This window comes from Molothrus ater, chromosome 1, assembly GCF_012460135.2.
Source record: "Molothrus ater isolate BHLD 08-10-18 breed brown headed cowbird chromosome 1, BPBGC_Mater_1.1, whole genome shotgun sequence".
In the NCBI taxonomy this organism is placed as follows: Eukaryota; Metazoa; Chordata; class Aves; order Passeriformes; family Icteridae; genus Molothrus; species Molothrus ater.
Genome location: NC_050478.2, coordinates 57952058 through 57979718, shown reverse-complemented (window position 1 = coordinate 57979718; position 27661 = coordinate 57952058). Strand labels below are relative to the sequence as shown.

At 37.6% G+C, this 27661-nt stretch overlaps 1 protein-coding gene across 2 annotated transcripts in view; it reads right to left on the bottom strand.

Annotated features, from left to right (window-relative positions):
• SLC12A7 (solute carrier family 12 member 7) overlaps positions 1-27661 on the bottom strand; it is a 79219-nt gene that overhangs the window by 18158 nt on the left and 33400 nt on the right. For both annotated transcript variants that reach the window (XM_036406408.2, XM_036406410.2), the window contains exons 12-18: positions 14165-14339; positions 12239-12357; positions 11432-11530; positions 9418-9537; positions 7652-7756; positions 5386-5554; positions 2571-2766 (exon numbers count right to left, since the gene is read on the bottom strand). In XM_036406408.2, the coding sequence (XP_036262301.1) occupies positions 2571-2766; positions 5386-5554; positions 7652-7756; positions 9418-9537; positions 11432-11530; positions 12239-12357; positions 14165-14339 (983 nt within the window). The remainder of the gene's footprint in view (positions 1-2570; positions 2767-5385; positions 5555-7651; positions 7757-9417; positions 9538-11431; positions 11531-12238; positions 12358-14164; positions 14340-27661) is intronic.

Genomic DNA, 27661 nt, shown 5'->3' with positions numbered 1-27661 from the left:
ATCCCATGCTCTGCCAGCATGCAACAGAGTTGCTGCTATAAGAAAGCAAGGTTGCACTGGAAAAGGGTGAAGCTCCAGAACACTTGGAATACATTGATTACATCATCTTGTGGTGCAACACAGCAGACGTTTTTGAGAAAGGGGAGAAGATAACCCAAATCATCTTGGAGGCCAGTTTTGCCGTAAAGTAAAGTAAGATCAAGGGACCTGCCCGGAAAACTCAGATTTTAGGAATAAAATGGCAACATGGACATCATCAGATTGCCATGGATGGGGTCAACAAAACAGCAGCTACATTCTCACCAACCAGCAGGAAGGAAGCACAGGCTTTCCTAGGCAGTGTGGGTTTTTGGAAGATGCATATTCCAGAACACAGTCAAATCATAAGTTCTCTCTATTATATGATTCAGAAGAAGAATGATTTTAAGTGCAGTCCTGAACAACAAAAGGCTTTTGAACAAATGAAACAAAAGACTGTTCATGCAGTAGCCCTTGGCAAGTCAGGACAGGACAAGATGTGAAAAATGTGCTCTATGCTGCAGCTGGGAAGATTATTTCTTCCTGGAGTTTCTGGCAAAAACCCCCAGTACCTGGGGAGACTCAACAATGATTCCTAGGGTTCAGGAATCTAGCATGCAAAGGACCTGATGCCTGTTACACCCCTACTGAAAAAGGGCTACTGGCATTACAACTGCATATTATAAAGAGGTTCAAGCATCTTCAGAAGTGATTAGCACCAAAGCACAGCTCCTCCTGGCATTCGACTGCCAGTGCTGGGCTGAATGTTCAAAGGAAAAATCTCTTCCACACATCATGCCACTGATGTTATGTGGAGTAAATGGGTCATGCTGATCACACAGTGAGCTTGAACAGGAAACCCCAATTACACAGGCATCTTAGAAGTCATGACAAGCCAAATCAAAAGTAAAAATTTTGTACTGAAATCAGAGGAGGAAAAGGTGATACATGCTGAGGAGGCCCCACCATATAATCAGCTACCTGAAAAAGAAAAGTGTTATGCTGTTTTTACTGATAGTTCCTCTCATATTGTAGGGATGCATGGAAAATGGAAGGCTGCTGTATGGACTCCTGTGTGGTGAGTCACAGAAGCTATTGAGGGACAAGGTGGATCAAATCAGGTTGCGGAGCTGAATGGCATCCAGCTGGCTTTAAGTATCACTGAGCAAAATAAATGGCCAATGCTCTAGCTGTAACTGACTCATGTATGCTCTGTGGGGATGGCTAAAACTACTGAAAAAGACCTATTGGCAGCACAGAGGTAAAGCCACCTGGGCTGCTGAATTGTGGCAAGACATTGCTGCTTAGGTAGAGAAGTTGGTTATAAAAGCATCATGTAGATGCACACATACCCAAAAGTCAGGCTATTGAAGTACATTGCAACAATGAACAGGTGCATTGGACAGCCAAGAATGAAGTCTCTTAGGTGGCAACATAGGCTGAATTATTTCTGGCTCAGTGGGCCAATCATATCTTAGGTCACTGGAAAAGAGATGCAACATAGCAATGGGCTTATGATGGAGAAGTGGACTTAACCATGGACAACGAGCATGGACTATGACAGATGCACCAGTTTTGAGCTCCTGATGCAGCTTGCAACCAGCCCTCCTGCTCTGGAAAACACTTAAAACCTGCAGTCATGGACTAAATTGACTCAAGAGACATCTTGGAGGAATGGATATCGACTGTGGAAATGATATTTGTTTGTATATATATACATATATATGCGCACACACACATTCATATACATACATACGTACATGTACATATATATATATATAAGTTGGAAGGATTAGAATCCGGGCACGACATAAATGGTATGAAATGGGTGGATAATGTTTTGCTTCTGGCCAGGACACAGTTAATTTTTGCAACAGCCAGGAGGGGGCATGGCTAGGACCCAGAGGTTATTCTATACCACCTCAGGTCATTGCCAGGGGCAGGGCTAAGGCAGTCTCTTCCAAGGTGAAGAGGTTTCTTCTGGTAGAATAAGCATGGGCCCGATTCAAAGCCAAGGAGGAATGGCTGATCAGCACTAGTTCTGAGCCAGACGGAGTGGTTGGAGTGGCATGGCTATGGTTGGGTCAAGCTCCATGGTGAACATTTTTGCATGAGAATCACTCTTTTTTGTATACTTTCTGTTAATAACACTCTTGCTCTTACTGCTAATTTTCTTATTTCATTGCTGTTTCCAGTAAATTGTTCTTATTTTAATCTGTGGTCCTTACCTTTTGTGCCTCCAATTTTTCTCTCCAACCCAGCCCAAGTGAGGTGGGGAAAGACAAAGGGGGACAGCAAGCAGCAATGTGATTTGGAAAGTCTCACTGGGAGCACTAAATTGCTAAACCATAACACTGAATTTAGTGATCAACCGGCTTAGAAGAAAAAGCAAACCTGTGGTTGAAGAGGGCTGAGAAAACCCACTCCAGATTAAATCAGATACAGATTCAATTGTCCACCAGATGTTCAGTAGCACATTTCCTCCACACAGCAAATACATTAGTCACACAGTCAAATTACAAATGCAAATGAGAAAGTCAGTAAACACATACCAACAAAATTTTTCCATGAGAAACGATTTTCTGCCTGCTTCCACGACTGTGGCCATGCCATCAGGACCGTGTTGTGCTTCATCCCTCCTAGACCAGCTGACTGAATCAAATAGGATATTCCATCTCTGAAGTTAGGAGATACCACAATCTGGCAAAATCCTTTAGTCTTTTCTACACCCATTAAGGCCTTAACATTCTGCAATAGGAAAATTACACATAGGGAAATACAAACCATCAACACTGATAATTAACACCAGAAGGAGTAACAGCCTTAAATAATAGCAAAACTATATCAACAATGTATAACCAACATGAAGAAATTACTAATTCCAAAAGAATGAACATGATTCTATGAAAACTAGAGCCCAAATTGCTACCACCCTAAAAGACACCACACAGTTTTTTCATTATTTTAATTATTCAGCCTTTTACTTCCAAAGAAGAATGAACAAGACATGAGTAAAAAAACACATAGATGAAGATAAATGAAGTAACACCGCTTCAGGTAAATTCAAACCAGTGACTGACAAAGCAGCATATGGTTGGAATGATCAGTCATTTCTTATGGAATTGGAAGAGTTTGGATGTGCGATGCAAGTAGTTAAAAAGAAGAGGCTGTCAAAGTTTCTTAAATACCTTTGACATTAAGAGGCTAAGTATTTATCAGCTTCCAACATAGAAAAACAGATGTGCAGGAGAAAATTGGAAGCACTGTCCAAATAATGACAAGATAAACTGACCAGATTAAGTATCCCACACTCCTTTAATTTCAGAATAGCTTCCCTCCATTTAAACACTGACAAACATAAAGACACATAACAAGGTAGTTTAAAAGAAGCATTCAAACTGGTATCAAGCTTGACCAGGGAACATGAGCTTTGGCAATTATTATTGGTTTTTTTCACATTAAATAACTTTAAAACCCCCCATCATCATCAGTGACTTGTGGGGGAGATCAACATGTTTCAGAAGGAAGAACTAGTACATAAATATTTTGTATTTTACAAAAAAACAAAATTTGTCAAAAATCGTCAGGAACAGATTAAATCACAGAGTGCCAGGCACTGTCTCAGTGTAGCTTCACATCAGAAACTCCATGTAACAGAGAAAAAAGTCTTCAGAGAATTTGCTAGCAAAGATAACAAGTATGTCTGTACAAATAATATCTGTGAGGGTTTATCAGTTTAAATAGATGGGTTTTTTTTTAAATGACAGACAGAAGAAAATCTTTATTTTCTACAGGTCTCCTAGAAACACTTTCTAGTTTAATTTCTCCAGAACCAATGAGGCCTCCAGATGCTGAAACTTTTACAATTCATCTTCATTTCCAATTTAAAAGCAATAGTTTCCTAAATCTTAACATCAGGTCTGACTTTCCAGAAAACCCATGGATTAGGCTTCATCCATGGGTTAAACTCATGGATGAGGCCTAATCTCATTAATTTTCCATCTCTCATAAAAACAGTTAAGTTAGGCTATCTACAAATAACATTTCAAATTCTTGTAGGTAAACAGTTTCTGTTTAAAGGTTTTTTCTGTTTTATTTCAAAGGCCTAATTTTGTATTCTTCATCTTGTTTTCTACTCATACATGTTGATAGCAACAGCTTAGTAACAACTACTTCCACAATATAGCATGGTTGGACTTTTCAACTTGTTTTCAAGTTAATTGTTCTCTTAGAACCTTTTCATGTGATATCAAATAGGTAATCTATCTTTATACTTTCTTATTTTAAAAACCACTATGGATAGACCTGAATAGCAAGAGGAAGAGAAAGAAAACTGTGAGAAAATGGACAGTTAGCTATGTTAGCTAGTCCATTACAAGATTTTAAATGCTCATCTATTTAAGAGATACCAGGTTTGAAAAAATCACATGGGTTTTTACACAGCTTTGAAGGCTATTTGGACCAAAATAGTAGGCATATCAACTGGTACGCTTTTGAGCAACACTGCAGAAATCAACCAATATGGAAGATATAATGGCAATCAAAACCTGCTTTTGGACATTTCAAAAAAGTACAGGAAACATGATAGTTTCTCCAAATGTTTCCCCGCTCTATAAAGATAGGAGAAGGAGAGTTTGCATAGGCAAGTAAACACAACTATTATTATTAAAGAAATTGAATTGAAACTAAATTTACTTGTGTTTGTAGGTATAGTTGGATATAATTTTAAATTATATAACAACTTACTATTTTTCCTACCTAGCCTACTTTTTCTGGAGATATGGTATAAATAGAAAAATAAAATAAAGGATCGCAAGAAGGATCCTGTTCACAGTTTTCTGGTAAAGAGTACTCCTAATCCTGATTCTCATATGTATTTCTAGAAGGATGTAGAAAATCACATAATGAGGATGATATTATGTCATACATTTGCATTTGTTAGTTAAATATTTTGTTAAATATATGCTGTTTTCTTTATAAGGTAATTTGTTAAAGCTTGCTGGGTTTTGGTTGTTTTTTTGTTGTTGTTTTTGGGGTTTTTTGGGGGGGGGGGTTTGTTTTTTTTTGGAGGGGGGTGTTAAATTTTTTTTTTAATGTAATTTGATTGTAATCCCGGGACTCTCAATATTTAAGAAAAAGCTAGGAAGTATCAGTGTTGCCTCATCCTATTAGAAAATTTTATAGAACATTTTGCTACATATACCAATCCATTCTTTTTATATAATCACTGATTATGCTGAAAGCAAAAATAGATGTCTTATTCACCATTTCACAACAGTCTGTTCTCATTAAATATATAATCTATCCAGATTCAACATTTAAATACTAATGTAAATTACAAGTATTTGCAAGCTCTCTTTTACATACCTCTTCAGCTTTGTGAGTTTCTGTACATTTGTCTAAGTAGATTCCCTGAAGCACAGAACCCACAATAGTCAGTCCTTTACCAGCCTTCAACTGAGAGGTAAAAGAAAGCAATCTAGGGTGTTTGACTAACTGCTCATTATCCAAGTTTAACAAGACCAAAAGTTGAGGTCTGCCAAACAAAGGGAAAAGAAGTTTAGTGCACACACACACATTCATTAGGAAGAACTGGAAAATTAAAATTAAGAATTAATAAAATGCAGATTAATTGCTTAATTCAATGGAAAGCAGCCAACTCCTTAAGTAGGTAAGCCATTATTTGCAATTACAAACAACAGTTCAGGTACGGAATACATAAACCATCACAATGTCATTTTGAAAAGTTCCCTTAAAGACCAGTTTCCCCTAGAAAATTATAAAATCACTCTTCCAATGTCATTTGGTGCAACCTGCTGCTTGAAATGACTAAACACTGAACATTGTTTACTGCTTCATTCAGTTAGATATGGAAAACCTCTAGAAACAAACCTCTGGGTCACCTCTTCAGTGCTTAATTATTTTATCATGTTCTCTTATTCTCCAACTCTAATCTGCTGTAAGAAATCTGACTCCATCTTCTTAGTAACCTTCTTTTAGGTTTTGTATGTTTAATAAGTTAGTTATAACTTTAACCTCTTCAGCCTCCTCCAAGCTGAATAGGCATAGCCCCTCAGTCCCTCCCCACAGGAGAGATGCCCCTGTGCTCCAACCATCATCTGCAGTCGTATCTACTCGAGTTTGTCATTCCTACATCATGGTACATAAACATGGAAGAAATATTCTAAATGTATTCTAATAAGTACTAAATAAAAATAAATATCCCCCAATATATTTACTTTTCAATGTACTATTTGTCCTCCTGTCCAGCATGCCATTGCCAAGACACACTGCTGGATTACTATCTCCTGGGAACCACAGGCCCTTTTTATGAAAGCAGCTTCCCAGTCTTGTATCACTGCTCTGAATTTGCCTGTACTAGGCATATTCAGGTAAGGATAGAAAGATAACTGCAAGTTATCTATCCTGGATTTTCATGATGTTCTCAAATGACCCACCCCTCTACCTGCGTAGGTCCTTACAAAAGGACAGTCAACTCCTTAATCATACTAAGAGTAACCAAAGTTCAGTTTCAACTGCATACTAGATGAGGATGCACTCTGTTTCCTTTAATCAATATTCAATCTACTTACTTTTCCCAAATCAACATTTTATACATTTCCTGTCATTGCTACAAATTCAGAAGACTGATGACAAGTTGGATCATACTCAAAATTAGCACAGTTTAAGATGTAATAAGATCGTTCAGTTCTAGCAATTACACTGACACAATAGAAAGCTCATTTGGAACTGAAGCAGTCAAATATTTAACAGGATTGTCAACGCTACATTACATTGGTATTTCTGAGATGCCAAGTTCATCAGTCCCAGGAAAAATGGTAAAGTAATGCCATTGTACTGAGGGACAACAGAATACTGCATGTGCTTGCACTCCATGATACTATCACTGAGCAGTGACTAGAATTAAAGTATCACATTACATTCATCAGAAGTGACAATGTGCAAACGTCCTTTATTTTTAAATGTTAAGTAACTTTTAAAGTTGGCTTTGAGGAAAATTAAATTTAACAAAAATTAAATTAAAAAAAATATATTGCAAAAATAGTAGAGGACATCTAACTCCTCCATTACAGTAAAATGTGAGATTTTTTTTTTAATGGCATATAAGCAATTTAGAAAGTGCTACTATTGAATGAAGCTATATAAAAAGAATACCACAAAAAATAATTTAAACAAAAAAGGGTCCTCTATAGATTTGTACAATGTATTTCAGAGGAAACATACACACAAACAAACAAAAAAAAATTGTGAATTGTTCTTATGGAATTGCAGTGTTTCTTCTGTAGAAACAGTGAGATTCAAGGGTAACTGTTTCTTTGACTCTGAAAAATCTGTAAATAATCAAACATTACAATTCTTCTGCACTTTTGAAAACCATGTCAACACTATATGGATTTAAGTCAAGTTAGTTTGACACAAAGTTGATGACCACAAGTCACATTCCGTTTCAGTAAAATAGTAGTATTGCAATGACATAATTGCCATGCCCAAGTTAAAGCATTTTTTTAAAGGTGAATCTCACTTTATCTTTACTTCACTGCTTTACCAGCAGTATTCCAATTTATTTCCATATTTCAAGAATTAAGTGACTCTGAGAAACATAGGACTCTACCTCCAGTTCTTGGTGTGAGGAGGACCATCTTCAACACGAAGCAAAGCATAGCGAGCTGCATTCAGAGACAGTCCTCGTATTCCATCGCCCCATTCTTTTTCCGCTCTTCAGGATACAGAAGTGATTATATTAACAGGGTCCCATTTATTCATACAGATCAAGTACTTTTTCTCATGTGGGGGATAATGGATGTAAAAAATGATCACTCTCTTTTTGCATGAATGCATGAAAAAACCTTGTCTTGTAGACTTGAATCAAGATCGAAGACTAACCAAGATGAAGCAGTTCCAGACCCCTTCAAGGTAATTTTTTCCATATTTATAAGTATTTACTATGGTCTATTTTATACTTCAGAAGCATTTTTGTAATGGTGAGAGCTACTTAAGTTGCTTTTTAGCACTAGAATGAATAAGTGAAGGATACTTAAAAAGGAATTATTTTAAAGCAGCAAAATTAGTAAGTGAAACTTAACTTCACATGGATTAGTATAACGTATCTTGCCCTCAACACCACCACTATAGTCTTCTCCACTCTCTTTCTTTCCCAGCTTCTCTCCCAGAAAGCCTAAAGCTCCAACCATTCTCCTGACCGTTTTCAGTCTCCCTACCTTTCCAGTCCTTTTAATTCCAATATAGAATAGTGATGATTGAAATTGGTCAGGAGAATGGATTCTATAACGGCAAGGGGTCCCTCTCCCTTGCCCACCCTCCCTCTCTCTGATTTTCACTCATGAATTTTCTCTGAGCTAAGCTACCTCTAGTAAAGCATCTCCTTCAGCAAGGTAAATGTCCTGGCATGTGCCAACATTTGAAGAAATTCTATATAAATTTGGAACTATGCATAATTTTATGTATGAACCTATATATATATATATATAATATATATACATGCAGAACTGTTACCATCTGATCTGACTTCCTCACTAAAATCGGGAAATTAATTTCCTTATCATTAGACCTGTAAATGGAGATGTTATAATCCAGGAAAGCATCTAATCTGGAAATGGAGATACTAAAAGATGGAGGTCCACAGGGTGGAACAGTTTATACCAGTTGATCCACTTTAGAGCTGTGCTTAATCACCCATCAAAACAGTGGCCTAGCTTCAATTTCCTGCTCCAAGATATTACTATTTTCTTTCAGCATAGGGTATCTATCCTTAGAAAGGGACAGCATGCACCTTTACTGATCATAATTACCTGTAGTGTTTCTATATGTTATTTAGTTGAGGTCTTTGCTGTTTGGTTTTTTTGGGTTTTTTTATGAACACAGCATGCCCTTTAAGACTCATAGTTACTCAGCATGTCCTACAGGTATGACTGTCTCTTGACAAATGCATACAGTACAAAGTATGTTGCAATGTAAAGATTAATTCTAGAAAGTAATCAAGTCCACACACACAAAAATGTGAGTTTGAGCTTCTGCACAAGGTAATAATAATCTACAGTCTTGTAATAGCTGCTGCTTGATATTGAAAGGTAATATTCCTGAAGTACCAAAATTACACCATCGTCTCTTCTCCAGTGAGAGTTTCCCAGACTTATTTGCTCTTATTTCTGTCAGTTCTCACTGATGAAAAGTATGTAACAGATCTTCCAGAGAAATTCAAATCGGAAAACTTACAACCCTTAACAGAGATCAGATCTTACCTTGTTTCAAAGAATACTCTGAACTTTATTACTTCAATTGTATCTGTTTTATACAAAAGAGCTTTTTGCTGAATGGTAAAGATATTAAATATAGAATAAATAAGATATATGGTCTTACCCTCTATATTCTATGTATTTGTATATACATCCTGCGATTAGCATGGCAATCAAAGCATAGTACCAAGAGCAAATGAACATCAAGGCAAGACATAAACTCATCCCCACGAATGAAAGAGTCCTAAAAGAAACCATTTTTTTCCATTTTTTTAATAGGCATGCAAATGTTCTACAAAGTTAATTTCTTATTTAACTTCCAGAAAGACTTTTCACCTTCAAAGTCTATTTTCTAGCTATTATAAAATAAAAAATGCATTGTCCCAATTTTAGCTTATATGAAAAAATTGCATTCAGAACCTTTGTGTGACATAAATAATGCATCTAAATTAGGTATAACAATAGATTTACTACATTTACTACATTTGCAGTATATACAGTATTGAAACGTTAATACCTCCAAGTAAACTCAGTTTCAAAACACATTATCACATACTACTCTTTGATTTGAATTTAAGTTAAAAAATTCAAACAGTAAAAAACAACTTTGTTACTTCCAGCAAAAATAGTTGATTAGTTTAAATTCTATTTGACTCATCAATTTTATTCTTCACTTCTGTTGTGGTCTGTCTCTTGGCCAATAACGTAAGTCAATAGAATACAGAAAACAGTCTTCTAAAGGTTACGAAGAAGAATGAATGTAAGCTGAAAAAATTATAAAATAATTTCCAAACTTAAGTCTATATGCCTGATTTGCCCATGTTTATCAAATTTAGATGTAAATCATCTCAAAATCGACAGTTTTGTGTATACTTTTAGTCATATACAACCTCCCAAATTAGTTTTCACCCAATTTCCAAATTACAGCTAACTTTGACTATATTGACGGGGTGTCGATATATTTAACTTTGGTTGGTACCTTTAGTTTGGTACTTTAGTGCACTGAGTTCAAATTTAAACTAAGGGAATGCTTTCTACAAGTTCTGAGGACATCAGTCTTGTAGTTTGTATAAAAAAACAACAGCTGCTCTTTCATGCCTGAATTAATCTAAGACCCTACTTTCACTCAGAAAAGAAAATGCCACCCCAATTCCTGCTAACACTCCAACACCTGCTTTGGCTAGAGATAGTCACACAGTGAGTCAGCTGCGTCACTGATGTCTCTGAGAAAAATACAAAAATGAATTGTTGCCAAATGTATGTATTTGGAGGGTTAGGTGTCAAACTAGTATGTAACTACAGAGCAGATTCAACAAGTTTTATCAAAGACAAAATTGCAACATTTTGTTTTCACTCAACTCTTTAAAAGGAAAAGCCATAAGTAACTCTTACATCCCAAAATCATGCCAGCTTATCTACTAAATGCTCTAGTATTTAAGGTTATTTCAGCAGTAAAATTTCTCAATAGAATTCTTTTTAATAGAGCTATGTACTTTTAACATACAGTTAGAAAAAAATCAAGAAGTTTCCCAATCTTAGTTTGAGATGTTTAAATTCTTAACCCGTTAAAAAAAGATTAAACCAAAAAAACCCACACTTTCACCTTCTGTATTATTACTCATTTTTTAAAGGGTTTGTTTACTTCAGTTATCAAATGCAATGTCCAAAGCATATTTTAAAACCAGTCATCATATCATCAATGAACCAATTGATGTGTATTGAATGAGACTTTTTTCTGTAGAAGTTTTAGGTTTGTGTATTTTTTGCATAACCAAAATAAAAATTGTCCTAACCTTCCTGAACGCTTTTACCAGTTCTCCTTAAGTATATATACAAGGCAGATTTCATGGTTTTTCATACTCATTTTCCCACAGAAAATGTCTTGGCTTCTAAGCAGAATAAAATGTCATCCTGTAACCCTTTTCCAAACCATCTATATTAGCCACACATTTTCATGATTACTATTGTTACTATGGCGCTATTCTAAAAACATGAAAACAAATTATGCTCTTATTGAGTGCATGAATCATAACTCATTTAAGTCAGAAGGGAGATTTTGTTTTATTATTGCAATAAAATTAAAAATTTAGGACTGTATAGTTAGTTTTAACTCTTCTGAATGAAGAAATATTCCCTACCAGTGGTAATACTTGAAACGAGGTCTCCAGTTGGGAGTTCGCAAAAGCGTCTGAACTGCACAAGCCAGATTTACAAACATATAGCACATAAGGAAAAACCTGTTAAGAAAGGAAGAGCATTTTCTAATGAGAAACGTACTAGGCAGATGTGCATTAAAATATAAACACAATCCAAAAAAGGAAAGGAAGGTGTCCAGTTTCCTGTATACTAGTATACAGTTTTCTGTATACTATATTCACAGTGGCCAAGAGAACACAAAACACATATTAAGATTGCTTACAGAATATTAGGCCTCAAAGTATCGTATTATCATAATATAGAGCCTCAAAGATGTATTTTGGAGACAAACGTGGCAACTAACTGACAATCATGGTGTATAATTTTTGGCTGGGACAGAGTTAATTTTTTTCTTTTTCTATAGTGGCTCAGATGGTATCATGTTCTGGAAAAAATAAATTAAAAAAAAATTCTATTCATATTTTAAAAGACTGAATCTTGTCTGTCTCTGTTAGATGCACTTGACCTAAAATAGCAGTAATTATTTTTTTAAAATCCAAGTTTTTTGAAGTTTGAACATATTTTTATTAGCATTCCAGACCTCTGTCATGGAAAAACTTCTTTGTGCCTAGAAATTAGTTCAGTCAAAACATTTTGTTGTTTCATATTATCTTCAGGATCCAATAGGAATATAATTTGATAGAAAACAAAGTCTAACATGTATTATTTAAAAAAGAAAAATAATTACCTAGTTAATTTTAATAGAAAATATTTAACTTAAGAACATAAAACATCACACTCATACTTACATTGAAAGAATCGGTGCTACACTGTCCAATGAGGCTATCAAAATTCCTATTTCACAAATACCAACAGTGAGAAGCAGAGCCCAAGTTGGTTCTCCATTTGCTTTTCCATGACCAAATATCTAGTTCAATTCAAGTTCATAGTAAGATTAGGGAAAGCTGTTCATTATACAGTAATAAACTTTGGTGCAAATCATGAACTAACTTATTTAGTCTAACTCGAACTTAAAGTAGTTATTAGTTACAAAGGAAAATGATGCAATCTATCCTGTGAAAAGCCAAAATTAAAATTGCAAAACACACATATCCAATATGAAATATGCTTACTAAAGTAAGCAATGACTACATAACATTGAAGTCCTATGGAAGCTCTCATTGAAATATTCTTAAGAAAATTAAAAATCATATGCATAAGAGATTTATGCCTAGTAAAAAGCTAATATAGTTTAGGCCAGTACTTTTGTAAGATAGAAATTAGGTGTCAATTCAGTACTTACCAACATAATATTGACCCTTAAAGAGAAATTAGACAAGACTATGATCCTGCACAGTGCCCTACCAAAAAACATTTTGCATGTGGTAATTTCCTTTGTGGAGAACTCTCTACAGCCATACTGATGACAGGTGGCAAAATGCCTGAGATTCCAGTGGTATTTATTCTCCTCCATATTCCTCCATACAAATACAGAAATTAAGACCTCATTCATTCTCCATGCTGTCCTCTTCTTTTAGCTTCCTGTCCTCCATCAATTTTCCTACTATTATATTAAAATCCTTTTCTTTTCTACTCATGGTTCAATCTTTAGAGTTTTTTTCTTAAATAAGTCAGTCTTGCTTCTATAATAATCTCCTTCCATTTCCTTGATTATCCATGCAGTAACCGTGTCACTCCAAAACAGCAAGTGCATTCTCAAGTGTCAAATCCTCTAAATATCCTGCTTCTCTTCAATTCTCCTTCTTTCACTTCCCGAACCACAAATCTTTCCTTTTGATTCTCCATTCCTTTCAAGTCTAACTCTCAGGACATGTAATCATGTCACCTTCTCTCTGCCAAAATTTTGCTTCAGGCAAAAGTAAATCTTTCTTGTTTCTTTTTCTCTACACTACCCAGAACTTACAACTTACTCCATTACAGCCCCTTTCCATTGACAAGTCAAACTCCACCACTACTCAGTCCCTCCATCGTAGCATGCTTAGTGTACTTATTTCTTGTTACAGATAGTCTTGCAAGTCTTGAGGTAAGCTTTCAAACTCCAAACTTCACCATACACATCAGAGCTTTGCTCTCCAGACAGTATAATCATTTGGAGTTTTATTTACTTATTTTTAACTCAAGTGTAGTTTAGGTTTTGCAGAGGCAGTCCAGCAAGAATTCTCTCATCATCTTCTGTTTGCCAGCTCCCTTACTTTGAGAAAAATCCGATTTATTTCTTCTTAAAACATGCACTCGGAACAAATCTTCATATTTGGAGTAATGGGATAGAATTCTATTGTTACATCTTTACTGACTTAATTTACCTTACAAAAATGAATAAAAATTAGAATTTCATCTCTGTAATATGAGAAGTTTTGTGCAGTTCCATAGTGAGATTAAATAACTCTGTTCACAAATACAAGCAGTAAACACAGCCTAGAGTCTAGAAGTTCAGTTATGAATTGCTTCTTAATTCATTTATTTCCATTTATAGAATACTATATTCTCAGTTTGGAACCACCAACTTTTATGTGTAAAATCAAATATAATTAAATTGCACTGCACAAAAATATTGAAGCTCAAACTTTGTCCTACAATAGCCTGATCAGTTATTGTACACAAATAGAACTGAGCTCCAAATCTTTTCTTCACATTCTACAGGAACAGCTGAAATAATGTGTCAATTTTTTTTTTTTCAAAATACTGTAACAACATGAACAAAAAAAAAATCTCACTTGAATAAATGGTACAATGCCATCTCTTGCAATGGCCTGCAATAGCCGGGGTGCACCAGTGAGACTCTGGAGACCAGCACCACATGTTGAAAAGAATGAACCAATCACAATAACCCATGGAGAAGGCCAGGCTAGTGTACCAACCACCAGATTTCCATTAACTGCTTCTCCAAACCTTAGGAAAGAAAAGGGAAACAAAAATAATTAAAACAAAACAAAAAAAGAATCAGTAAGCATTAAAATAACTTTTACTATAGCTTCAACACCCACATTTCAATCTTTCTGGACAGCAGCACTTTTTGACAATAAACACTGTGTTACAGTATGCACTATAGGATTTCCCAACCAAGCAATCTCTCTTTATTGTGCTGTTTTAAAGAAGACATTATAATCACTTCACATTAAGTGCTGCCTCTAAGCAGATATGCAGCAATTATTGGATATCATTTCTGAATAAAACAGTGGCAGGAGTATGTACATTTGTATCTTACAGATCCTTGTAAGAGCTAGGAACTAGTTTGCTGAAATCTGTTCCACTATATATACAAGTATACCCTGGGGCATAAGCAGGAGATTCACAAAAAGTATTAGCCTTTCCTTTTAAAAGTGTGACACTGACATACAATAAGTAGAGAAATTACCGGACACAACCATTTTGAGTTTCGCACATCTTCTGGTTGTTGTGCAACCTGATGCAATTTTTAATTTACTAGAGCAAACAAGTGGGTAGAAGTCAGGAAGAGGTGCTTTCATTACAGTCCTGAGTGTCCCATCCAATACTACCTCCACTTTTTTTTTTAGATACCCAACTTTATGTTAATTTAGGCATTATTTGAATAAACTACAAAAAAATTATTCCACCTTACCCCCTCCTTTGAACTGGCAGTTTTGTTTTAAAAGCAAGTAAGGTTTTTCTTGTTCATCTTACTGTTGTTAGTAAGCAGCCAAAATTAATTTTAAGGCTATCTCTACTGTGATACCACCATTATTTTTTCCTAATGTGTTCAGTTTTTTCTTAATAAAAGGAAAAGTCTACAGAAATAAGAGAAGAGAAAAATTAGGGAAAATTAAATGGTTTTTGTCTTTTCATACCTGCTTTTAAAAATAGGCTCAAGAAACACAGCAACGAAGTGAATATAGTACGCTTGTGTTCAAATTCTTGCTTATGCCTAAGTTGGGATGCATGACTGTGTGCTATTTTCAGCAGAAGAAGAAAAAAAGGTAAATCACACTCCTCAAAATTATAGGATAAAACCCATATTGCTCTTCTATAACAAGATTTCTATAACTGTATATTATTCTTAGTTCAAATTCTAATGCCTATTTTTCAACTAAACACAGGATAGGAATAACTTCAAGAGATGCAAAAAACAGAAAAAATGTACAACCTACTTTTTCTCATTGCAGATATGACCATCATAATGAAAAAAGCCTCAGAACCCAGTCTTTAGACCAGACTGAAAATCCACACACTTTACTGTTCAGCTGAATTTCAGCCAAGTGAGAACTGTCAGCAATGTAAATGCAAGTTCATGGACTCAAGATTCTTGCTGCAATGCAACCTGCTCTAAGGATAGCTAAGAGCTTACAAAATTCCCTCACCTCCCGCTTGCCTGGTAAATTTCAAAAATATGAGTTTAGCTCTGCTTTAATTTCTTATTTCAGAATTCATTTACTATTTCCTAGGCAGTTTGATTTGGCTTTTATATTTATGATGAAGAAAAAACTAACAGATATTTTCACTGATGCAGCAATATCACTTTAAAGTAAAAGTCACAGAATCACAGAATGAGTAATATTGGAAGGAACCACAGTGGGTCATCTAATCCAACCTCCCTGCTCAAGCAGAGTACAATGCACAGGATTGTGTCCAGACGCTTCCTGAAAATCTCCAGTGGCAGAGACTCCAAAACCTCTCTGGGCAATCTGTTCCAGTGCACAATCACTTGCACAGTAAAGAAGTTCTTCCTCATATTCATGTGGAATTTCCTGTGCATAATTTCTGCCTATTGTTTCTTCCTGTTGGTTGGCAACGCTGATAAGAGCCCAGGTCCAATTGGATTGGATGCTCCAATGCCTTTATCATCTTCATAGCCCTCCACTGGACCTCCAGAGGCTCCATGTCACTCATGTACTGAGGAGTCCAGAAATGGACACAGCAGTCCAAATGCAATCTCACCAGGGCTGAGTAGAGGGGAAGAATGATCTCCCTTGACCCACTGGCAATGCTCTTCCTCCTAATGCAAACCAGGATTATGTTGCAGTAAGGTAGAAAAATCATAAAAGAAAGGCCTCATAAGATCAGGCCTGGTCTCCTGGAATCAGTGGCTGGCCTTGTCAAGTAGCACTTTACAAATTCCTGTGCGAAAGCAATTCTGGTGTGAGCAGTTTGTTAACATAACAATCTATTCCTGGGTGAAAAACAACTAGCACCTGTATAAACTGTTTTTACACCGTTAGATAGAAAAATGGAAACTATCTCTCACAAGCAACATTTCCTGCATGTACACACCGGGGGTTTCAGTGACCAATCAATACAGGATAACAACTTGTTACTAACAAATAAAGTAATTGGTAAGAAAGCTCCTTGTAGGAATCCTTAAAATCAGAGGGTTTTGGGAAAGCTGCAAAAGACCGGCCTCAGAGACAGCAGAACTGCAATTAGAGCTAAGCAGTAGCCATAAGATTTGTCAGCAGAAAAATTATATGAGAAGTAGAAAAGTAAGGACAAGTAGAACAATGGTCTGTCTATTAATGCTTGTCTAGAATAACTCCCTAAGCTGCAGAAAAGTATATCTAGCAAGATATTAGGAAGTTCTAAGCTTAGTAATGGAGCTCTGTGCATTGTGTTTTAAGGCTTTCAAGCAGATACTGTATTTGAAATAAGCAAGCATTGTTTTAACCAAGGTATGTGTGCTTATAGTGGTTGGATAGAACGACTGTCAATCTGCTTTTGCTTTGTGCGATTGGTCAAAAAACTTTTAAAGTAAGTTGTAACATTAAGTTCTTTGTCTGCTGCCTGGGATGTGAGCTGCTGGCATCTTCCCATTGTCATAACCATGTAATGAGACTGATGCTGGAAAATACAACAGCTCGAGATGCATTCCTTAGCAGTCTCATCCTGTTCATGTATACAGAGACCCCTGACCAGCGATAAATGATGCTCTTTTGTGAAGAGGACTGTTAGATTAGAGGAATAAAAAAGAAGACCGTGGACAGTGCTGTTGCTGGAGGCCCAGGCTGTTAATAGAAGGAATGGATCATTCCCTTTGTCATCTCTAGCTGATATCCTTGTAAGTGATGAGTAGCAACTTCAGGGGCTTCTGGGCAATGAGATGAGAAACAATCTATCTAAAACAGAATTGAGTATCTTTTACCAGCTTGAGACAATTTTACAGGATAAAGGATATTCAGACATCTTAAAACATAAACTAAAAGACTTATTAATCTGGGTAAAAGCAAGTATTTAAAATATAGACTTGAAGTCTGCATTTACCTTTGATTTCTGGGATCAGATAAACTGGAAAATTTACAATCTAGTCTATTTCAAAAAGGAAGAGACTTTGGTCAAACTAATGCCTGTCTCCAGAGTTTTAATGGAGAGCTGTAAATAGTATGATTGTAATAGAGACTTTCTCGAACACCAAAACAGAACACCTGGTTCTGAGACTAATTCCAAGTGGTGCTGGCTCTTCATTCTCCTCCATGGGGATCTCGGGTTTTGTTTGGGGTTCCTTCCCTTCTCCTGACGTGTATAGGATTTCCTCAGGCAGTGTGGACAGCAACCTGATCCCCAGGAAGGGGGAATCAAATCAGCTTCCAGCTTCAGTTGTGTCCTCTGTTTCCTCCAGGATTCCCTGCATCACTAATGCTGCGACCAGGCATCCTCTCATTCCTACATGAAATCATCCATTCCCGGGCCCCGGAATTCCTGGGAAAGCGTTTGGGATTTTTGTTGTGTTCCAAGAATTTGGGGGGTTGGCAGTCATGTTCTGGGGAGGTTGGGAGTCGAACAGGTCCAGGAGTTTGGGGAAGCTTTGCAAAACAGGGGCTGCTGTTTCTGTGCCCTGCTCCTCTTCTGAACAAGTTGTGGATGGATCTTGTTCTGAAGTTGTGCAGGCGGGCACTGCCAAGGGGAGCTCTGGATCCACTCTGCCTGGCTGAGGGGCTGTGGGGGACACCCCTGCCACAGTTTCCCCTTCCCAGGAAGTCACTCCCTCAGATTGGGCTCAGGCGGGAAGATTGCTTTGCAGTTCCAAGAACTCTTTTCATACTAATTCCTCCCCCAAGCCTCTTCCAGTGTTTTCAGTGCTTTTAGCACCCCAGCCTCTGGTTATAGCTGGTGGATTTGGCTCTGCCTGCAGAGGAGTGGGCAGGGGGCAGGACAGAGGTGGCAGGCAGCAGTCAGGGGTTGAGCAGGGCTGGGATGGCTCTGGCCAGAAAGATGAATGGGGTGGAGGCAGGAGAGCTCAGGAAAATTTCTGTGGAGACACAGATCATTTAGAAGCCTTGAAGCCCGTCTCAGTTGTGCTGCGGGGGGGGTGGGGGGGGGGTGGTGGTGTGGTGGTGAAAGCATGCTGAGATTGCAGCTGTGAGTGGACAGTTTTCCAGCTGCATCCCCGTTGTCAGGGGCATGGTGTGGAACCTGTAACAGTTCATTGGAAAGTGTCACAAATACAAATTTGGGATCTGCAGCTCGAGAGCAGCCGGATTTGTGTGGATCTAAAAAGACCCAATTTAGTTAATTGAGACGTGATTTAGTAGGCTCTGGCTTTCTTCCTGTAACCAATACAACACATTCCTCAGCTGCTACCTCCAGCATGGGGGCCATGGTTGGGAATGTGGACCTCTTGTCCTCCACTCTTCCTGGCAGGGCTCCCGGGAAAGCTTGTTGCTGTGCCAACACTACTGCCAAGAGCTTGGAGCTTCTTGGCAGGGTTCCTGGGACAGCTGATTGCTGTGACAACACTACCTGTTCTTCTGTATCAGACACAGGAGTGATGAGAGGGAAAAACAAAATACAGTCTAAATCAGAGGTAAACCTTACATTTCAACTACCTAATTGGTCTAATATTAATCAAAACTTAGAAAAATATTTGGATTCAAATAAACAACTCCTTGCCTTACCTGTAAGATGTGGTCATAATGATGTAAATCCACAATATTAAACTCTCACCATGATATAAAAGAACTCCATCAAGCTTTGAAAGAAAGTGGGTTTTCTTCTCTTTATTTTAATAATGTGTTGAAAAGCATATTTAATTCTTATGACTTAGTCCCTGCTAATTGTTGAAATGTGGTTTCCCTGATCTTAACCAATTCACAGTATCTTTTATGGGAATTACAATGGAAAAAACTTTTAATAAATTGATTGAAAAATATGAAAATTCACCTTATGAGAATATAGATATTACCCAAATGGCAGGTGATCCACCTTTCCATAGACCAGAAAATCAGGCAGTGGAATTTCCTCAGCCTGTACTCACAGATATTAAAGATGCTGCTAGAAAAGCTTTGTTTTCAGTTAAGCCAGCTGGTACCTATGTAAATGCTTAAACTACTATCAGATAAGGTGAATTAGAATCCTTTGGTTCTTTCCTAGATAGATTAACCCAAGCTGTCGAAAAACAATGTCCAGATGAAAAAGCTCATTCCTGTATTATTGAAAACCTTGCTTTTGTCAATGCTCATGAAGAATGTAGAAAAATTATTTTAACTTTACCTGATCAGCCTCCAGCTGTAACACAGATGCTAACAGCTTGCAGTAAGCTCACCTCTCCACAGCATCTTACTAATTTGCAAGTTAATGATTTTGGAAAGCAGATTGCAGAAGCTCAAGAAAAGTTAGGAAAAACATTGGGAGATAGTTTGGCAAAATCTTGGGGAGAAAATTTGGGACAACAAATGGAAAAGTTTGAAAAGGCCTTAGAAGCAGAAACAAAAATTTTTTAAAAATCTGTTGGTACTGTACAGTTGGACTCTGATAAAAAGGCTTGTTGCTTTGCTTGTGGTAAACTAGGACATGTGAAAAAGGAGTGTCCTACAAAAACAATCCTACAAAAAAATCCTACAAAAACAAAAAGGATTGTCCTAAAAAACAATCCAAACAACTTTCTATTTACCCTCAATGTCAGAAAGGGAAGCATCTTGCTAAGTACTGTCACTCTCAATTTGACATTGGTGGCAAACCTTTGTCGTTAAACTCAAGAAGAGTGCAGATTACCACCGCGTCTCGACACAAGTAGTGGTTCCTCCTTACAGTCAATTACCCTGTCAAATGGTATTGGTACCTCAATAATTTGTCCCTCAGTCAACCATTCCTCAAATGGTCCCAGCCCAATACCCTCAGGTACAAGTTTCGAATTGGCCTCCTGAAAATTGATACATCTTTTAAATAATTTTTGTTACGAAAGCATTTCTACTGGAATTAACAGGTTTTTTTCAACAAAGACAAGTTTTTTGATTCTAGGCAAAGCCAGCAACAAAATTTTTGGACTTTCAGTCCTTCCAGCTGTTATGTCAGTAAATTGCAATGAAGAGCTAGTAATTTTAGCTCTTGCATGCAATGCTCCTTTGGTAATTCCTCCAAAAACACCTATAGTTATTACATTTCTTTTACCCATGAATACACCCAAGCAGAACAACTTTCCAAAGAATTCAATTATGTCTGTGCCATTTGATATCTCAGGTCCTGAGGTCTTTTGGGTGCAATGTTTAGACCGTAACCAACCAAAATTAACTTGCAGCCTGACTCACCATGGCAAAACAATTTACATTACAGGCATGCCGGATACTGGTGCAGATGCCACTGTAATTTCTCACATGTTTTGGCCCAGTGATTGGGATTTGGTAGCTCCTGCAGGTTCCCTCACAGGGACTGGAGGTGCTACTGTGTGTTTGCAAAGTGCACCCATGATTAACATTACAGGTTCTGAAGGAATGACAGTGACAGTATGTCCTTTTGTTGTTCAGAAGCCTCTCACTGTCTGGAGGATAGATGTCCTGTCCCAATGGGAACAAAACTGGAAGTGGGCCTGTGATGGAAATCTTGTCGAAACCTTCCACTTTAAAGCTGAACTGGAAAACTGATCATCCTACATGGATTGATCAATGGCCTTTAACAGAGAAAAAAAAAAAATATTCTTAAAAGATTGGTAAAGGAACAATTACAGCAAGGTCACATCACACACACGACCAGTCCCTGGAATTGACCAGTATTCATCATCCACAAGAAGACATTGGACTCCTGGAGGTTGCTTCATGACCTGAAGATCAATGAAGTGACTGAAAACATGAGACCTCTTCAACCTAGAGTTCCTTCTCTATCAATGATCCAAAATCAGTGGCCTCTCACTGTCATTGATTTAAAGGACTTTTTTTCCACATCTCACTTCATCCTGATGATGTTCCAAGACTGCTTTTTCAGTTCCAGTCATCAACTGAAGAGAACCCAGGCAGAGATTCCACTGGAAATCATTGCCAATATTTTGTTGCATAAGCTTTGTTTCCAGTTCAACAGAAGCATCCAAGATCCATGATTCTACACTACATGGATGATTTGCTCATTGCAGCTCCAACACAGATGGAGATGGAGCAAATACATGCTAGTGTTGTTCCTGAAGTCCAAAATGCTGGACTTGAAATTCCTATAACCAAAATCCAAGAAGTTCCACCCTGGAAGTATCTGGGATGGAAGATGACTGAAAAAACAATTACACCACAGAAGATACAGCTCTGGTGTCAACAACCTACAAGATTTACAACAGCTTGGAGGACAAATCAATTGGGTCAGGCCTGTTTTGGGAATTACCAATGATGAACTGGGTCCAACTTTTAATTTATTGAGAGGAAGCTGCGACATCAACTCTGCTAGATCTCTAACACCTGAAGCTCGTGCAGCCCTTGACAAGGTCATGGAAGCTCTCCAAAGACAACAAGCTCATCGCTGTATTCCACAAAAGCCTTTCTTTTTTTCAATTTGAAGAGAAAAAAATGCAACTTTTTGGTCTCATTTATCAATGGGACCCTTCACAGAGAGATTCTTTGTTGATAATAGAATGGGTTTTTCTTCCCTATAGGTTTCCAGAGACTATTTTTACAGTTTTAGAGATGACAGCAAAAATTGTAATTAAGGCCAGAACAAGATTGTTAAGTCTAGCAGGTCAAGAATTTGCAGTTATCTGTTTACCACTGAAAAAAGATTATATTGATTGGGCAATGCAAAATTCTGATGATTTGCAGTATGTATTGTTAAACTTCCCAGGTATTTGTTCTATTCATTACCTGGCTCACAAATTATTTCAGGCAAAATTGAGTTCTAAAGAGAAACATATGTTAAGTGAAGAACTTTAAATGCAATAATCTTTCTTCACTGATGGATCTGGCAAAAGTCACAAATCAGTTGTAACTTGGTTGAACCAGACAAATAAAACTTGGGAATCAGATATTCAAACAGTAGAAGTGTGGGAACTCAGCACATCACTCCGGAAGTCCAGAGCTACCGAGAGAACCCTTGGGGGGCTCGGAAATCCTGGAATGTTGCCAGGAGCGTCTGGTGGCTTGACTTTGATCCCTCTAGGGATGTACCACATGTTTGAGGACATGAGAGTCACTTGGGAATGAATGGTGCAGGAATGATGTATTTACAGGTTGAAATATAGATTTTAGGGTTTTGGTACAGGGGGGTTATGGAGACAGGATGGAGGGATCAGGGCGTGTCTTGTCCTTCTTTCTTCTTCTTGTCATCCATTTTCTGTGGTGATGTTGGCACTTGGGGATTGGTCCATGGTGAAGGTGCACTTGCTAATATGGGTGAAAGGTATTGGGAAATAAAGGTAAATATGATGTACGTAGTTTTCAGTCTAAAAAGACACGACCGCCCCGTGGGTGGTCAGAGTGCCCTTGGCTGCCTTGCAGGTCAGACCTCTGCTGGGCAGAAAGAAAATTCTGTAGATAAGAAATAATAAACAATCTGAAGACTGAAAAACTGAAGAGTCCAGACTCGTCCTTTGAAGCATGGGCTGCCCCAGAACCATCCTACACGTGTCTGGGCAGAGACAGACAGCTGACCGGACATAGAAGGATCTCCTCAGATTGTTGAACTTGTCACTGTGGTTAGGGCTTTTCAGCTATTTCCACAACCTTTTAATTGAATCATAGATTCTGCTTATGTTGCTAATATGGTTAAAAGAATAGAAGGATCAGTTTTAAAGGATGTTAGTTATGACACTTTATATCTTTGGCTTTCATGTCTTTATACAACTTTGCAATATAGAACTAATCCATATTTTGTTTCTCACATCAGGGCTCATTCTTCGCTTCCTGATTTTTAGTGGAAGGAAATGCGAGAGCAGACAAACTGACAGTGGTTATTACAAACATTTTGCCAAACATTTTTGAACAAGCAAAACTCAGTCATGCCTTTCTTCACCAAAATGCACATGCTCTTGTGGAATGTTTCAAATTTCCAAAAGTCAAGCTAAAGCTATTATCAGTACTTGCCCTGACTGTCAGTTTGTGCAGCCTTCTGTTTCTACAGGAGCAGTCAACCCGCAAAGTTTGCAAAGCCTGCAGTTATGGCAAATGGATATCACTAAATACTCTTCCTTTGGTAAATTTAAAAATATTGTTTCAGTGGACACATTCTCTGGTGCAGTTTTTGCTTCTCTTCACAGAGGTGAAACAGGTAATGCCTGTCACCATTTTTTGCAAGCTTTTGCTTCATTGGGTGCACCCAAGAAGTAAAAACTGACAATAGTACTGCATAAATATCTCAAAAATTTGCCATGTTTTTAAAGGATTGGGGAGTTTGTCAAATCTTTGGTATTCCTCATTCTCCCACAAGTCAAGCAATTATTGAGAGGGCACATCAGACATTAAAACGCATTCTTGATCAAGAGAAGGGGGGAGTAGAGGTTACACCACAGATGAGGTTGGACAAACTTTATATGTTTTAAATTTTTTAAACAGCTATGTTCCAGAACCCAATCCACCAATTTTTAGGCATTTTTCAAATAACACACAGGTGAAACTGAAAGAAAATCCCCCCGTTTTAATTAGAACAAATTGAAGGTCCTTTCCAATTAATCACTTGGGGCAAATCACTTGGGGAAGGTCCTTTCCAATTAATCACTTGGGGTATGCTTCTCTCTCTATAGGTGCAGGAATTAAGTGGGTCCCAGTGCAAAACGTCAAGCTGTACCGCACCCCAGAACATGTTGACGAGCTCAAGACCGTAGAAGCAAGTACGCAGACGTGAGCCAAACAGAGAGATCCTGGGTCATGCCTGATGTTCCTTGAACATTGGTGCATCAGTGGAACCTGTAAACTCTGATTTTATGCTATTTATAAATGTATCAATTGTTGGTTTCATAGACCTAATTTTTAGCAAAAGCGTGGGTTTTGTTTTGTTATGTTTTAGATTCCCTCTTTTGGCTTTTCAAATTTTATTTCAAGGTCAAAAGCAAAGTTTTTAAATTGATATATATGGAAGGATTTTTTGTCAAAAATTAGTTCACGGAAAGGATGGAGTGAAATCAAGTGATATGCTGGTGTTGGTTGGTTTTAATTGTTTCTTGTAGTGCAGATCTACCTGTGGAACAACCACAAACAAATGTTTGGGTGACCTTAGCCAAGGCAGCAGGCTCAGATACCATATGTTTGCCTAACTCAGAACCAGAAAAGCCTTTCTCAACCTGTCTGGTCGGTGTGCCAGTAAAGGATTTGCCCTTGATCAAAAAGCAATTCAATAGTCAGCCTGGCAAAACTGACAATGGGAGCAATCCTGTATTGAATTGGAACATTTGGACCAAAGAACTTCCCAAAGCAGTATCTGAACCCCAAGAATTAGAAATCCTTGGTTCTTTAACAATGGATTTCTGCCTTACATTTACAGCTAACGATTAGCGAGAAGGTGATCCTCCAAAGTACAATGTCACTCCCCATTATTTTGCATAGAGAAATTCAAGTTTTTGGTGTAATTATTCAAACAGTTGGGATGTGCTTTCCAAGGCTGACCAATATCCATGACAATTACCAAAAAGATATTGGTTCATTTGTGGAGATAGGGCTTGGCAGAGCATTCCATCACACCTTGAAGGTGGCCCATGTAGCATTGGTATGCTCACTGTGATTGCACCTACTGCTAAAGCAGTCATTAAGAAGAAACATAGGGGAACAAGATCTACTCATCACTATGATGAGAATTGTAAGAGTGATTTCATGCCTTGGAATGCTGCGAAAAGTGTTTCAGCAGGTTTGTTTTTACCCCAACTGGCTTCAGCAATGGTATTGAAACAAATAAATTGGGTTGGATGTTGGCTGAGTAAACAAATTAATGCCACATCCACTGCAATCAGTGGTATGCTGACAGATGTTAACAGTGTTAGGCATGCTACCCTTCAAAATGGAGCAGCAATTGATTTTCTTTTACTGGTACATGGACATGGTTGGAGGAATTTGAAGGATTGTGTTGTATGAACCTGTCTGATCATTCTGAATCCACCCACAAAAGCATAAAAAAGCTGATAGATTTAACAGCTCAAATTAAAGAAGATGGTGGGTCATGGTTAGATGATTTGTTCAAAGCATGGAGCTTTGCACCTTGGCTAAGGGAACTTTGTAAAATAGGTCTATATGTGTTGGGTGTTTTAGTGGTGATACTAGTAGTGATACCTTGCATACTTTGGTGTGTGTGACAAATGATGGACAAAACTATCAAAGAAGTTTTTAAAATACAAGAGAAAGAGGTAGGAAATGGATTTGCAGAGAGTTCTCAAAATCTTACAGAGATAGTGAATGAAGGTATAGGCATAGAGGAAGTTTTTGAATTAAGACCTTGGAACCGGCGAGACTTTTAAAAACAATGACTTGTTGTTATCAGACATGACTTATGCCCTTTGAACTGACTAGACTTTCACAGCATTAAAATTGCTGTGTTGCAATATAGCAATGCTTGATGTGAGCAAAAAAAATGCTTTAAGTAAGTAATAAGCAGATATATTATGGTAAAGATACGAAACACAAGATAGTTAATAAACAACACAGTTATGAAGGTTTCTTTTTAGTTGAACCGAGAGGAGGAATTGTGGGAATCCTCAGAATCAGAGGGTTTTGGGAAAGCTGCAAAAGACAGGCCTCAGAGACAGCAGAACTGCAATTAGAGCTAAGCAGTAGCCATAAGATTTGTCAGCAGAAAAACTTATATGGGAAGTAGAAACGTAAGGACAAATAGAACAATGGTCTGTCTATTAATGCTTGTCTAGAATAACTCCCTAAGCTGCAGAAAAGTATATCTAGCAAGATATTAGGAAGTTCTAAGCTTAGTAATGGAGCTCTGTGCATTGTGTTTTAAGGCTTTCAAGCAGATACTGTATTTGAAATAAGCAAGCATTGTTTTAACCAAGGTATGTGTGCTTATAGTGGTTGGATAGAAACGACTGTCAATATGCTTTTGCTTTGTGCGATTGGTCAAAAAACTTTTAAAGTAAGTTGTAACATTAAGTTCTTTGTCTGCTGCCTGGGATGTGAGCTGCTGGCATCTTCCCATTGTCATAACCATGTAATGAGATTGATGCTGGAAAATACAACAGCTCGAGACATGTTCCTTAGCAGTCCCCTCCTGTTTGTGATTTGTACATAAACCCCTGGCTGGCAATACTACTAACCAATTGGAGTCACACACGAGGTCTGTAACAGGAGGAGTTACGTGAATAAAGAAATGGCTTTTCCATCTTGAAGAAAATGGAGTCTGCATGATTTATTCCCATAGGATTACACTGGTCTTCTTGGCCACAAGGTCATACCACTGGTCCAATACAGAACCCTAGGGGACACCACTAGTTACAGGCGTCCAGCTAGACTCTGCCACTGATCATGACCCTCTGGGATTTGCCAGTCAGACACTTCTCAATCCACCTCACTGTCCACAGTTCTTGATTTTTCCTATGAGGATGCTGTGAGAGAGTGTCAAAAGCCTTTCATGGACCCCCTGCCGCTTCTTCTATTCGTTTGATTAGAATCCAGCTTTTAACTTATGATTATCCTTCTAGACTTATAAAATAAGTTGTCTCAACATCAACTTCACCACCTTTTAAACAATACCCCAATGACACTGTTTGATCACCATAAGCAAACATGGGCCTCAGTAGGAAAGAGAACCAGACACCAGCAAGAAAACAACTGTGAAACCTGACAACGGTTTCATATTAACCAACTTCTCCTAATGGAGAAATTGATCAAAATATGGAGATTCTCTTCATACTCGTGTCCATTACATTTATTCCCTTCATAATATGCCTTAAATTCGTCAGGCAACTACATGGTTGAAAATAGACATGACTCCTGATGTACTACTCAAATTTTAAAACAAAAAATAGTCTAGTGAAAATTATGGGTCTGATGGTGCACTGCAGTCTTCTTACTAACTCCCCTAGTCATGTAACTGTCAAATTTTAAATTTTGTTCCTCAAAAACCTATTAACTCTCTCCAAGTACTAT